The sequence below is a fragment of the Blastomyces gilchristii genome, assembly GCF_000003855.2.
Source record: "Blastomyces gilchristii SLH14081 genomic scaffold supercont1.27, whole genome shotgun sequence".
Lineage (NCBI taxonomy): Eukaryota > Fungi > Ascomycota > Eurotiomycetes > Onygenales > Ajellomycetaceae > Blastomyces > Blastomyces gilchristii.
In genome coordinates this window covers 511,417-527,331 of record NW_003101655.1, presented here as the reverse complement: position 1 = coordinate 527,331, position 15,915 = coordinate 511,417, and the positions used below count along the sequence as shown (strand labels likewise).

The 15,915-nt window shown below is 31.7% G+C and overlaps 1 protein-coding gene across 1 annotated transcript; it reads right to left on the bottom strand.

Annotated features, from left to right (window-relative positions):
- Positions 1-7,870: 7,870 nt before the first annotated feature.
- BDBG_17846 (uncharacterized protein) lies at positions 7,871-8,153 on the bottom strand (the record flags this gene model as incomplete). The annotated part of the gene is made up of 2 exons (XM_031725478.1): positions 7,871-8,063; positions 8,139-8,153. Coding segments are annotated over 2 exons (208 nt in total), but the record flags the coding sequence as incomplete, so codon positions are not given.
- Positions 8,154-15,915: the final 7,762 nt, after the last annotated feature.

The window sequence follows — 15,915 nt, the reverse complement described above, 5'->3', positions numbered from 1 at the left end:
ATTAACTTTCAAACTCTTACAGACTCTTGTAAGTGTAGATGAAGACTTAACTTATAAAGACTTTTGCATACAACTTCAGACATTGAATGACTGTCTAATCAAGCTCAAGAGTATACAGAACAGTGACAGAAGATGTTACATCTCAGTCACTTATACATCTATGCTGAAGAATGACAATGCAGATGCTATGAATTGAGTGAACTCAAATGTCTATACATAAATAAGAGTCTCTGTTATCTGAATAAATTTTCAAGTCTCTGAGATTGCTCTCAAAGAAGTTGCTGATTGATATCAATGTGAGATGTGTATCAACTGTAACTGATCAGAACACATCACTTTCAACTACTGATCAGTCTATATGCCTTCTCACTCAAAAGATAAATCAGTGTCTGTCCATGTCAATCATGTTACATTAAAGGAAAATTCAGAAGATAACTATGAGAATGTCTCAGTGAAACAGGGAAAAGATTAGCTTCTGTTCAAATTCACAAGCAGAAGCTTGAAGAGGTCAGACAACAATAATTTAAAGAGAAAATGACAATGAATGCAATTCTTGTATCTACTGTGATAGATAATATGTATAATATAAAAGCCATGATAGACAGTGATCTATGTTATTATACAATAATTAAATCTTCAGTTGTAAGATATTATAACTATAAGAAATCCCGCTTCTCGCGGATTCTTTACCCCTATTCCTATCTCTCGCGTAATCAATAGGGTTAGCAGCCCTTGACTACACACAACTATATAAACTGAAGTTTGTGACTACTATTTATAACTCAGCTTGAATACTATTATATATTTGATCTCTATATTTTATCTTTCTATTGTGAATACTTCTAGTAGTTAACAGTATATATCATATGAAGCTGCAAACACCTGAATAATCATCTGTAAGCACTTATTCTTACATTTCAAGTTCTGTCAGTCAGTAATCATCTGTTATAACTGAAAGAACTAGAAACTTGCATACTTCAATCCCTGTGAACTCTACTACAGATACTCAGAAGCAGTCATCTGAATCATGAATAATCTTTATAAAAGAAGTCTCAGAGAACTTATTAATCACTCACAGAACATTATTCTCTACATCTGTGATAGAGAAACTCTCTGAACTCACAAATAAATCAATCTCAGTGAAGAATATTCTTGAGCATCTTTCACAGAACTAAGCTATTTTTCTACAAGAAATACTTACTGTCTGTAAACACTCTTAAACTGAGTCTATAGACATGATCTTCAGAGATATCTATGAACTGAAAAGAAACTTTCTTAAGTTATAACTGCTTAAGATCACTTACTGAATCATAATCTATAAAAGCTTTTATAAGTTTGTATTTGAAATTGACTTACAAGCCCAGCTGTGTGATATGAAAGATGAAGAAGCTGTCATCTATGTGATGACAGATCTCTACTATATAAGAGTCAATAACTGACTGAATTATCTAGAAAATAATTATAAGAGATTCTGCTGATCTGTTCTCAAGATCTATCTAGAGAATAAGTTAAGAGACTCTACAAGCTGAACAGAGAATACCTGAGCTGTGATCATTAATATTAGAAAAAGAGGTGAGAAATCTGATGAAGATTACTCACAGTGCTTCATGAAATTGTGATGTGAATTAAGATCTGTGAAAACAGGGCTCTAAAATAAGATCTGAATGATAATATTTATAAAGAGACTGAATAAAGATATACAGAACAAGCTCATTGAGTAAGACTCTAAGTTCTTGACTCTGAAGAAACTGATGACTCTCATTTATCACTTACAGATCACTGTGAGAGTCACAGATCTGCAGAGAGTGAATTATCAATCAGTTCTGTAAGAATTAGAACAACAGAGAACAGATTTACTGAGAAAAAATAATAAAATATAGAGAGATTTGTATCTGACTGTTGAGCAGAGAGAGAGAGCTTCACAAGCTCTTATAAATAGAGTGTATAACAGAGAGATCAAGAAAAAGAGTCTCTATTTTATCTGTTCTAAATCAGAATATCTTCACACAAACTGTCTAGATAAATTAAAATACAAATTTGAGAAGTTACAGACAGAGTCAGTAATAGCTGTCTTAAGAGTTTTGAAGCTGACATCTGAATCTGTTACTTCTCTAATGAAAATGCATGCTTATAGAGAGAGACTGTGCTGTGATACTACTGTCTTATCAGTATGAAAAGCATTGATAAACTCAGAATCTCAGGTCACTGTAGTATCTCTAAAGCTTACAGAGTAAATGAGCTGAGTGATGAAAACTGAGAATCTGCTCTTATAATAAGCAGAATATGAGAACTCAGATCTGAGAACTGAGAAACTTATAAGAATTATCTTTGAATTGCAAGATCTCTCTGAAATCTAAAGAAGATTTACAGAAACTGTGATTATCACAGACATCACAGATAATATGTACTTGAGACTTGTATAACTTTAAAAACACAATTCATACATAGCTGTCTGTGAGTCAGGTTTATTCTTCTAATCAGTGTTGATAGACTTACTTACAGAGATAGAATCAGTTGATACTGTAGAGTTGATTAGAGAAGACAAGTCTATCTATATAATGACTTTATAAATGTCTGAGAATTTCATGATTATGAAAAGTGAGCTTCAGATATCAGAGAAATATCAAGATCTTACAGAGATATTCAGTTCAGCTAAGACAGCTGAGCTTTTATCTCACTATAAGAAGAATCTGATAATAGATTTGATAGAAGAGTAGAAACTCTTCTGAGAATCAATCTATAAGTGCTCTCATCATGAGACAGAGATCTTACAGGCTTATGTAAAGAAGAATCTGAAGAATGACTTTCTCTGATCTTCATAGATCTCTGCAGAAGCCTCTGTGATATTCATAAAGAAGAAGAATGAAGATCTCAGATTGTAGATGAACTATTATAATCTGAACTTCAAGATTACAAAGAGTCACTATTCTCTATCTCTGATTAAGAATGTGATCAACTGTCTTACAGAAGCTGTTATATTCACATAACTGAATATGATTAATATATATACACAGCTGTGAATACAGTCTGAGAATGAATGAAAGACTGTCTTTAGAACTGTACTGGAATTATTTGAATATCTAGTAATATCTTTTGATTTGACTAATGTCTTCACAGTATTTCAGTCTTTCATCAATAAAACACTTTATATATATCTGAATATCTTCATAGTAATATATCTGAATAATGTGATGATGTACTCTGCAAAGAATTATTATTATTATTATTATTCTTCAATTATAGATGTATGCAGTCAGAGACTATGACATCTACCTGAGAACTTTTAGTTCTCAGGGTTTTTCCTATATCTGTAAAGTTAACTATTATACATTCACCAATTTCAGATATGCAAAATCAGAAAATTCCAGCTCAGAATACAAAAACTGTTTACAAATTGCAGTGTCTTAACATCTTCTGATACTTTGAAATCATTTGACAATATCATGACAAAGGAAAAGAGAACACAGTCTTAAAGATAGACACATTAAATAGATAGATAGAAAGGAATTGAAAGAAAAAGGTAAAGTAAAGAGAGACTGTAATAAAACAAATTATTAAAGAATAGTATATAGCTGTTTTAACAGACTATATCTGATTGATTTCCTCCTCTTCATATTCAGATATTTCTGAATTTAGCCATTTTCTTGTAGCTGCTTGAGTTTCTGATAGAAAGTCTATTAAGTATTTAATTCCTGTCTCAGTTGAGAATAAGAATCTCATATTTAATTGATTTAGATCGTACTTCTCTTTCAATCTGACTCTGAGACTATTATATAATGCACAGTGCATTATAATATACTCAGGATTCTCATTTGCATTGCAGAATGAGCATTCTATTGAATCAAATCTATCATCAAATCTTTGTATATAAGATTTGAAATAGCCATATTCTAGTTTCAGCTGTATTATAGATGAGAATATTTTCTTTTTACATTTAATTGAACAAGATTTTAACTTGGGTTTTGTTTCAAATCTTGAATAATGTATACTCTTCTTTTATTTCTGTCAGCTTTCATTTCACTTGTCTAAACAAGATTCTTTTATTTTTCTCTTTATAAAAGACCAGGACATAATTTTTTGAATAGATCTGCTTAATTCTGCACCTTTTTTTGCAGCTGAATCAGCCAATTCATTGCCATGAATATTCATATGAGCAGGAACTTAGTGCAGATGAATTATCAGCTTTGATATTCTTCTCTTTTGAATTTTCAAAACAGAGTTTAAGATCAGTTCAAGATTCATTTGATCATTATGAATCTGACTATTTCTAAGTCTTTTCAAAGCAGCTTGACTATCAGAGAATATTCATATCTCTTTCAAACTATTTCCTCTTTTATGAGATTTTATTTCAATGAGTTTGAAAGCTTTCACTATTGCAAATAGTTCAGCATCAAAGACCTCAGATTCACAGCCTAAATTTCAGAAATCTGAGATAAAATTGATATTATCTTCAGTATAAGCAATGCCTGTGTCTAATCTATTCAAATTCTCATTTTTGAAGTCATCTGAATAAATCAGAATAGAGTCTTCTATAATGATTGTGAAAATTCTCTTCAAATGCTGTTCATATTCTTTCTTCTTACATAGTTCACTTATTTGTATGTCTATAAGAGATTCAAGCTTTTCTCTCCAGAGAGATATCTTCTCATGATCAACTTTTTCAATATTTAAAGAAGAAAATTGATTTTTAATCAGAGAGCATAGTCTGTACAGTTGAGAAGGCATTTTCTTTGAAGAATTATTTTCATTCTAATCAAGAAATCTATTCCAATCCAGTTCATTTTCAGAGTTAATTAATGAAAATGAAGAAGAGACTCTTTCTCTGATTATATAATTTAAGCTCATCTTTATAACTCTCAGAGTATAGTTCATACAGGTCTTTTCAAATCTAATAGCAGAAGAAGGAATTGAAGCTTCAATTTTCATTACTTTAATAGAAGATGATTTGAATGCTCTCAGAATTCTTCTCAAAGCTCTGTTTTACAGACTTTGAAAGAGTTCAGTGAAATTCTCTTAATTATTTCATCAAACTTGAACTTCATAATCAGCTACTGAGGTAATACAGGCTATATATAACTGTCTCATAGCCTGGAAGAATAGATCTCTCTCTGTATTTGATAGTCTGATTATGTTGTTCAATAGTCTTTCTGCCTTGACAGTTCTTTGTTGAATGTGATATTTAAAATTCAACTTGAAGTTTAATCATACTTCTAATCATTTGATATTTACACTGGGTTTAATCTCTCTATTTAAAAGAGTTAGAGATAGTTCTTTCTCATTGAATCTAGAAAAGAAATGAATTAACTCAGTTTTATTCATATCAAATTGAATTTGATTGATATCTGCTCTAATAAAGATTTTCTTTGCAGCTTCTTCAATCACTTTTAAATTCTCTTTGATAGTTTTTGAGCTGTAGACTAGATCAATATCATCCACATAACTCAGGAATTGTACTATTCTCATATTTCTATTTTTGAATAGATATGCAGTGTATATTGTAAATAAAATGAGTGAGATTGAAGATTCTTGCAGTACTTCTATTTTTATCTCAGTCTTGTCTTATTTCATTTCATCAAAGAAAAGTTGTATGATTCTTTTAGATATAAAACAGTTAACTCATTTTATTAGAGAAAGTGACAGTTTTAACATCTTCAAAGTCTGAATTCACTTTGACTTTGAAACATGATCAAATGCTTCTTTTATATCAATAATAACTGCAGTTGAGATCAGATCTTCATGCTTTGCTATTTGAATATCATGAATAACTGAGAGAATAGTTTCAATTGCAGAACATTGTTTTCTATCTCTTATTTATTCACTGAATAAAAGAGAATTACTGATAGAGCTTATAAAAGATAGTTGAGTAGTTATTATCTTTTCTAAAACTGTTTCTAGACAGTTCAATAGAGATATTACTCTATATGACTTGAGAATTGAAGTTTTTCTATTAGATTTTGCAAGAATCACTCCAGTGGCTTCTCTCCAGCATTCAGAATGATATTCATTTTTCAAGAGATTGAAAAAGAGCTCAAAATATTCATTCTTTCAGTAGAAGTATGTATTTTGAATAATTAAGTGATTAATTGAATCAGGCCCTGCAGCAGTTTTAACTGAACTTGAGAAGATAGCTGACTCTAATTCATCTTGTGTAAGATCAGGCCATTCCCAGTCATTTTCATCAATATAGTTGAGAAGTGATATATTCTCTTCCTCTGAATCTGAATCTGATGAGTTTTGAAAGAGAGTTCTTATAAAAGCTTGATATTTTTTCTCAAAAGAGTTTGCTGTATATGATTCATTCTGAAACTCATATTCTAAGGTTGAAAGTTTTGCTACACTTCTTGTTTTAGTATAGTTAAAAGCTTTAAAAACTGTCTTTTCTTTTGCTTCTTCAAGAAATTTATTTCAGCAGTCTGTTTTAGCTCTTTTAATATCTGAAAAATATTCATTTCTGACAGTTTTGAACTCTTTATCAGAAATTATATCATTCTTTCAATCTCTTCTAGCAGTAGCCAATTGTTTTCTTTTAGATGTGATATTCTCATTTCATCAAGGTTTTGAATACTCAGAAGACTTTCTCTTTGAAATATTGTCTTTTACACTTGCTAGAATAATAGATGTAATGAGCTTCACTCTATTCTCAAGCATTTCATTTGAGATATCTTGACCAGGATTTCAATATAGCTCACTCTGTCTTTCAGATTTTAACAGTTTTATGCTTTCTTCAACTGTCTTTCAGTCAGCTTTTTCAAAGTTAAACTGATTAGAGAGAAGAGGGTTTTCACTCATTTGTTCCTCACTCAGTTCAATATCAAATTGAATAATCTCATGATCTGATCCTGATGTGTCATTTGAATCAATAAACCAGTTTACAAGTCTTTTTTTCATTAGATTTTATGACATGAAGATTAGATCTATAATAGATTTCTGTTTCATGTCTTTTCTAAAGAATGTTTGTTGATCAGACTTGTTAACTAAATCTATTGAATGCTGAAAGGTTCATTCAATCAGATTATCAGCTCTTACTGCTCTTTTGCATTCTGAATTTCATCAGAGATGATGTGCATTGAAATCTCCTGCAATTATAGAGTTTCTTGATGAAGTTATGTTCAGAAATTCTCTATTAATTGTCCAGATGTTATTATTTTTCTTCAATGACTTTTCATTATAGATATTTATGAGCTGTATAGTATCAAACTCATTCTCTTTATCTATAATATCACCTACCAGAATATCAGGGTCAGACATGATATCAAATCTTAGATTAAATTGATATCTTGATCTCTTTCTTCCATAGATCACTACTCTTGACTTTATCTCAGACTTTTGAGATAGAAAGCAGTAGTAGCTTGAATGAGAAATGATATATTTTTGCTCAGCATCAAAATTCAGCTTCTGAAGCAGTATAAAATCAACTTTTTATTCAAATGCAATTTGAAGACAAGAATAAATGCAATTTGAGTTTCTATTCACATTATTTTGAATAAATGTGATTTTTGAAGAGTTTTTAAACTTTTTTTGTTATTTTTGTTGTATATCTATACTAAAAGAGAGTAGAGTAGAATCTAATCACTATCATCAGATAGTAGATTATAACTATTCTGAAAAGTAGGAATCTCAACTGCTTGCATTATATCTAGTTTATCACCAGAGTCATTTCTCAATTCTCTAATCTTAACAGGAGTTTGAGGATTCAAATTCTGTTTACATTTAGCTGGAGAATTGAAGTTTGAAGATTTAGATAGTTGAGAGTTTCTTCTTTTTGAGCTTGCAGTTGTGAATTTACTGACTTGACTATTCTCTTCAGTTCTAGATTGACTTTGAGCTTCATCTTTTCTCCAGTTCTTTTGAGTTCTTGGAGCAAACATACATTTCTTTGAACTAGATGCATGTTTTTCTTTACAATTGGAGCATTTAAGAAGAGTGTGTTGACATATTTCATCTCTTTTTGAGCATGTTTCACATTTATGCTCACTAGTTTTGTGATCTCTGGCATAGAATGCACATTTTGAGTCCCTAAAACAGGAGATTGCAAAGTATTCATATCTTTGACAGTTTGAACACTGTGTTTGAGCTTTGAGATTCATTCTTGAGTCTTTGTATTCATGAACTCTCATTTTCAAACCTGCTACTCTTACTTCAGAGATCTTTGACTGTTTAAGTGTCTTTGTATATACTAGAACAGAGGCATTTCTTCTGCTTTGTCTGAACTCAATTGAATTTAGTTATACAGGCTCTTTTCTCAGTTGAATAGAGTTGTATTCTTCTAATTCATTTTTGAGAAGTAGCATTCCTTCTTCACAGTCAAAAATTTCAACTGAAATATCATGAAGAATGAATTTGTCTCACTTTTCATCTCTCTCAGATAGAATTATTGTGTTTAACAAAGATTCTACTGCTGATTTTCAGAGATTCTCATTCTGAATAAGGAATTCCGCACTGAATTCAGGCATTGTAGTCAGAATAATGGAGTTTTCAAAGAAGGATGGCTCAATTGAAGCTATAACTGATTTTTGAACTTCAATATCAGTCATTAACTGAGAAAAGAACTGCTGATTAATTTCATTTCTGATTCTGAAAATGAGATTTGAGTTTAGCTTGTTCCTTTGCAAGATGTCCTGGTTTGAGACTTTGAGAATAAGTCTTCTATTTCTGAAGATTTGGAAGTTTTTCTTCTTTTGCATTTTTTTCTCCACTTTTCTATGAATAGAAGTATGAGCATTATTCTTCTCAGTTTTCTCAGGATTTTAAGCAGGTTTTGAGATAGCAGGTTTAGAGACAGCAGATTCAGCTGCTTGAGCATATGTTTTCTTCTGATTCAAAGAAGAAGAAGAAGTAGAAAAAGAGAAAGAAGAGCAAGATGAGATACTCTGCAAAGAAGAAAGAATACACTGAGTATATACAAACTATGTTAAAGGCCTTAGATGAGACAGAACTGTATATTAAGCTTACAAAGTACAACTTCAGTGACTGTCAGATTAATTTTCTAAAATATGTAATTATCACAAATGACATTCAGATGAAATCTTCACAGATTGAGACTATTCTATTATAACTGAAGCTAACTAGTATTCATGAGATTCAGATCTTTCTGAGCTTTGTGAATTTCTATAGATGATTTATCTTTATATTCATAAGAATCTTCTTGACCCTTACAGATATGCTGAAGAATGAAAATAAGAAGAAGTTATTCTGTGAATAAAGAATGAAAAGATTGTTAAGAAGAGAGAGCTGTGAGAACTTTCTTATCTTAGAAGCTCACAGAGTCTTTATAAGATTAAAACAGACATTTATAGATGCAGTAATACTGTTTCACTTTGATCTCTTACTCTTAATCAAATTAAAGACAGATATCTTCTTCTTTACAATTTCAGAAATAGTCTTATAACTACAGTTAAATGAGAACTGAGTTTCAGTGATCTTTTTCTCATAGAAGATATAACCTGTAGAGATTAACTATAGCATTCATAATCAGAAGCTTCTTATAATAGTGAAAGTCTTTTATCACTGATATCACTACTTCAAGAGCCTCATGATAGTGATTACTGTTAGAACTAATCATGATAGCTTATAACAGTTTACTTCAATCAAGAAACTCTTACAGCAGCAGATTCACTGAGCTCAGAGACTGAGTGAATTCTGATTCAAGATAGAGTATATTAAGAGAACTAAGAACTCAGTGAATAAACTCTCTTACAGGTCTGACTATGTTAAGAAGACCAGGATGACAGATACAGACAGACTAGAGAAGATAGAAAAGCTTCACAGAATACTCAGACTGAGTGTTATAAAGAGATTGACTGAAGAGTCTCTCAATTCTCTATAAGAGAAGAGAGAAGAGAGAGAAAAGAAGCCTGTATAACTACTCTTTATAACACTGAGAGTCAACACTCTGAGAATCTTCACAAGAATTCTTGAAGAGAGTATCTATAATCTGAAGAGTTTGCAGACTTTGAGAAGTACTGCAGAAGATCTGATGTAAGAGAAAACAGAGTATAAGTCTTTATAAGATCTTCTATTCAGATTGTCTGAACTGCAACTGAAGAATGAATATACTCAGTATATTTAAAAACTACTCATGACAGAGATCAATCCTGCAGAAATAAAGAATTGAAGAGACTTAAATAATCTCTTATAAAAACAGAGCTGAATTTATATGCCTGTAAATAAGTTTCTATGAGTAGAACTTATTAAAAGATATCATGACTCTTCTCTAGCAGATTATTTTACAGATAATAGAACTTATGAGTTACTTATAAGAAAATACTTCTAACTGAAGATGTAAGAACTTGTAAAGAAGATAGTGAATTCTTATACTATTTATCAGAGTTCATGAATAGTACAGTTCAGATTATATGAAGAACTTACTTCTCTACTCATCTCACAGAAACCTTGAAAACAGCTAGAAATGAACACTCTTATAAGTCTCTCTGAAAGTAAGAACATATATAATACCTGCTTTGACAGTGTGCTGATGATAGTAGATTACTTCATCAAGATAGCACACTTTATACTCACTCACAAGAACTTAAAGTTAAAGAATTTAACTCATATCTTTGTCTGTGATGTGATTCAGTTGCATGAATTGCCTGTAAACATTGTCTCAGATAGAGAATTAATCTTTGTAAGAGAGTTCTGATCTGATCTGATAAGTTGATAACTATACTAAAGATCTTATGAGATCTAAGCACAACTTTTTATCAATAGACAGATGATCAGACAGAATATCTGATAAGTATATTGAAACAGTATCTGTAATGCTTTGTTAATTACAATCAGAATAACTGAGTGTATTGATTATTACTCATGAAGTTTATATACAATAACTTGAAGTATACTAGTATAGATAAAGCCCTCTTTGAGATGCTCACTGAGACTCATCTGTGAATAATCTTGATAAATCTCTGAGAGTACACTATAGAGTGTGATGATGTCTGTGAATGAGCTGAGAGAATTCAGAATATTCAGGAGAAAGCCTGTGAATTCTTGAGAAAGACTTAAGAGTATCAGAAGAGATACTATGACTTCAAGTATATTATAAAAAGTTTTAAGAAAGATGATAGAGTCTGACTAAGTCTAGAAAATATCATTATATAAAGATCTAGTAAGAAGCTGAATCTCTTACAGATAGAATCTTATAAGATTATGAAGAAAGTGAACTCACAGTTCTATAGATTAAAACTGTCATCTGAGCTACAGATGTATAATATTTTTCATATCTCTTTACTTCATAAATATAAGAAATTCTTAGAAGAGAACTCTGTGACTCATTACTCTGTTTACAAAGTACTAGAGAGTGAAAGAGAATATCAGATCAAAGAGATTATTAACTCAGAGAAGTAAGATTATAAGCTCTGATTTAAGATTCAGTGATAAGAGTATTCTGATAAGATAAATGAGTTCACTTAAGAACTATTCAGACAGCTAAGATATCTGTGAAAGCTGAGACATGACTTTTATACTGTAAATTCTGACAAGTCAGAATAATGTAGTCTTCACTAAGAACCTGATTATAATAAAGACATTAACACTGTCATTTATAAACTCTAGTCTACAAGATGATGAGTTTCTACTGAGATGAACAGTCTGCAGTGTATACAAAGAAAAGAAGAAATCATGTTCTCATTAAAAGCTAAAAAAGAAAAAAACAAAGAAAATAAAAACAGAGCTGTGAACATAATTTAGAGATCAATAAAGAAAAAATAAAGAAAATTCACACTTACATTCTCAATATCTGCAACACTCAATCTCTCTGTGACTATCAATTCTACTCTTTAAAGAAGCAGAAAGTATCATGTCTGTGATACAGATAATTGTTGCATTTGATGTGAAGACTGTCAGAAATGCACAGACTTCAGAGAAGTCAGATATCAGAGTATATACAGTTGCAGCAGAATCTTGAGAGCTGATCATCTGTGTGTGTAATCAGATATCTCTCACAAAGCTGTGTCTACTCTCTCAGTTGTGCTGAAGTATTCAGCTCAGAAATAATTGAGACATAAAGAGAGAGCTCATCTACTCAGATCAACTCTCATCACAAATTCATGACATTTGCATTGCCTTGATTACCTGGATTTTATAAGTATTCAGAGACTCATCTCTTATTAACAATGAAATTGCAGAAATATGCTGCAGTGTGAGAACTGTTGATAGAAAATCTAGACATATTTGCATATATCTGATCAGAGATTGTGTGAGTAGAGAAGAAGTAATTGTAGGTCTGTGAGACTGCAGAGAACACTGACAGTATCAGAAGCTTCACAGAAACTGTCAGCTAGAGTCTGTAAGAAATTACTTACAGAGAGACTTACAGCAAAGAGTGAGACTACACTGCTTAAAGTCAGGAACTGATCTGAGAGAGACACAGAGTTAACTGCTGACTTGAAGATCAGGTGCAGTGACAGAGCTGAGAGAGATGAAGATACTATTATGAGTAATGATACCCCTGCTTCATCAGCTGATAAAAAGTGATCAGAGAAGTTATGAGAATGTTCATGAGAAGCTCAGCAGTAGTCAGACATTGTTTATAAAGATATTAGAATTGAAAAAATTTTTATTCTTGAGAAGTTCTTGAATTAATATATGAATATTATCAGAAATACTCTTCTCTCTATTATCTGAGTGAAAATACTTCACAGATGAATGAGAATACTCACAGTTTATAAGAATAAGAGCTGTTACAGAAAAAGAAAAAAGAAGATGAGATTTCATGAACAGATCTGAGATATTTATACTACTTTAGAGAGATTTGTTTACACTATAAGTGATTCTGCAGAACAGTCAGATCACTCTAGTAAATAAAGAGTGATTATAAATTGCAGATCTGAATCTTTCTATTTGACTATAAAGAGTGATTACAGACTGTGAATATCTTGATTCTACAATTCTACAGAGTTGATGAAAGAATGAAAAATTCCTCATAATTCTACTGTATCAAAGAATGATGATTCATAAGAATGAGTAAAAGATTAACTTGTAAATACTTCTCTTTAATGAGAATGATCTCACAGAAAGTGATTTATCTGTGAAATGAATCTGTGTAATAATCACACAAGAACCTTGTTGTGGCGGGCTGCGCCCGATCAATCATATAGACTATTCCATTACACTTCATAGATTCTTCTGTTGCACTCTTGAACACGTACGCTCCGATTCTCGGCCATTCTCAATCACCGATCCTCAGCCACCATGAACGCGTATAGATTCTTCCGCCCCGAAGCTCCACTGTGTACATCACTACATACATGTATAAATATCCACTCTGATTGCTGATTTCTACACTTTCTCTTTCTTTCCTTCTCTAACATTTTTCTCTTTGTTATATAAGACCTATCAATATAATACTGATCTATTCAGTGTAGGCCTCTTACACTAGAAAAATGTTCATTGTCTCCTTATTAGAAATGATTATTCATGCATCATCTCCTCATTAGAAATGATTTTTTACTGAGATATCTGAACACATAAATGACATGTAAGAAATAGAGAAACAGTTAAACAGTTAAGTGGACATCAAGTTCTCAGATAGAAGCTTGCTTGCCAGTCACCCTGGCCTCACAATAAGATCTTACAAAGAGAACATCAGTGAAAGACCTGAGAGTTCTGACACTCAGACATATGAGATATTCATACAATTACACTTCTTCAGATTTCACAGATATCACACATCTGATAAATGATATAACCATGTCTAATAATAATATGAAAGAACCCCTGAACATAAGTATAGACACAGTGTCACAGTGGCTCTGAGCAATGTTGAAACTACAATAACAATAAATAGCTGATATGCATGCAACTCAACAACATCAATATGAAGAGATTCAATGATTATCACAACAAGAAACTCATGCAATTTCAACCTCTACAGAATCAAATATAAAAGTGCTGAAAGAATGCTTAGATGCTTCTGCATATTTTGATGCTTTTAATCTCACTCTCTACTCATCATGAAGAATGGAAATGCTTGTGAAACTGAGTGTAGATGAAGATACTATTGATTCACTAATTAATTAAGGTTGATATATCAATGAACAATTGAAGAATCATGTGAAACAGAAGTTTCATTCATGAATGAAAGCATGTGAACCAGCATTGTGAATATCTGACAATATCATGAAATATCTTGATGCTCTGTTCTGAGACACTGTCATGCAATAGAAAGCATTAGATTGATTACAGAGTGTCTGACAGAGAAACACTTCTCTTACAACATTCATCCCTGACTTTAACACCAAGATTCTAGAAGCAGGTAGTCAATCTTGAGAGAATTGAATGAGAATTAACATGCTCAAGAAGGTATTGACTTTCAAACTCTTACAGGCTCTTGTAAGTGTAGATGAAGACTAGACTTATAAAGACTTCTGCACACAGCTCCGGACATTGAATGACTGTCTTATCAAGCCCAAGAGTATACAGAACAGTGACAGAAGATGTTACATCTCAGCCACTCATACATCTACACTGAAGAGAAGTAACAGCAATGATGCAGATGTCATGAACTGAATAGATTCAAATGTCTATGCATAAGCAAGAGTTTCTGCCATTTGAACAGGCTTCTGAGTTCCTGGGATCACTCCTGAAGAAGTCACTGATCAATGTCAATGTGAAGTGTGTATCAACTGTAACTGATCAGGACACATTGCTTTCAACTGCTGATTGATCTATGTGTCTCCACACTTGAGAGAAAGATCAGTGCCTGTCTGCACCAATCACATTACAGTGAAGAAAGATTCAGAAGATAACTATAAGAATGCTCTGATGAAACAGGGAAAAGATTAGCTTCTGTTCAAATTTACAAACAGAAGCTTGAAGAGGTCAGATGACAACAATTTGAAGAGAAAATGATGATGAATGCAATTCTTGTATCTACTGTGATTAATAACATATATAATATGAAAGCCATGATAGACAGCAGTCTATGTCACTATGTAATGATAAAATCTTCAGTTGTAAGACATTATAATCTCCAGTGTATTCTCTTATCAAAACCTCAACTTCTTGCAGGATTTGATGATTTAAAAGACATTTGTACCTGTTACATGATGAAGTTGATCATAGATGTGAAAGAACATCTACATGAAGATGTCTATGCATATGAAGTTGATAATCTTGATTATGATCTTATGTTAGAACTTGCCTGGCTATCTGAACAAGGCATCTTGTTAAATGCTTAAAACAGAAGCTTGATATTCTCTAACAATGATAGGATTCATGAAGATGACATTCACAAGATCATGAATCTGACACAGATCTCTGCCAACACATATGAAATACTCTGAAAAAGAAGTTGCTGACAGTGAAACCATGTAGCAATCTATTTCATCAGTCTGGCTGATATTAAAAAGGCTCTAGAAAAGTTATTCTATGTTATAACAACAGATCCTCATATGAAACTCTCTCAACAATATCATGAATATCTAGATATCTTTTAACAAGATAATATTATAAATATACCTCTCTTACAAGGTCCTGAAGTGAATCACAGTATTAAGTTAGAGAAAAAGAATGATAAGAACTCTGAACTGTCATGAGATTCTCTTTATAACATGTTCTGAGATGAACTTCTTCTTCTTTGAAAGACACTCAATAATCTGTTGAATAAGGAATTCATATACATTAGTAACTCTTTCACTGCAGTCTCTATTCTCTTTGCAAAGAAATCAGGTGAAGAACTTCAGTTCTGTGTGAATTATTGAGAATTGAACAGATTAACAAAGAAAGACTGTTATTCTTTATCTCTTATCAATGAAACTCTAGCTCGCATTGAACAAGCTCAATGATTTATAAAGTTAGATGTCATTGTCATGTTTCATAAGATTCACATCACTGAAGAAGATGAGTGGCTTACAGCATTCTGAACATGATATGATCTCTTTGAATAAGTAGTCACACTCTTTGAACTGATCAATGCTC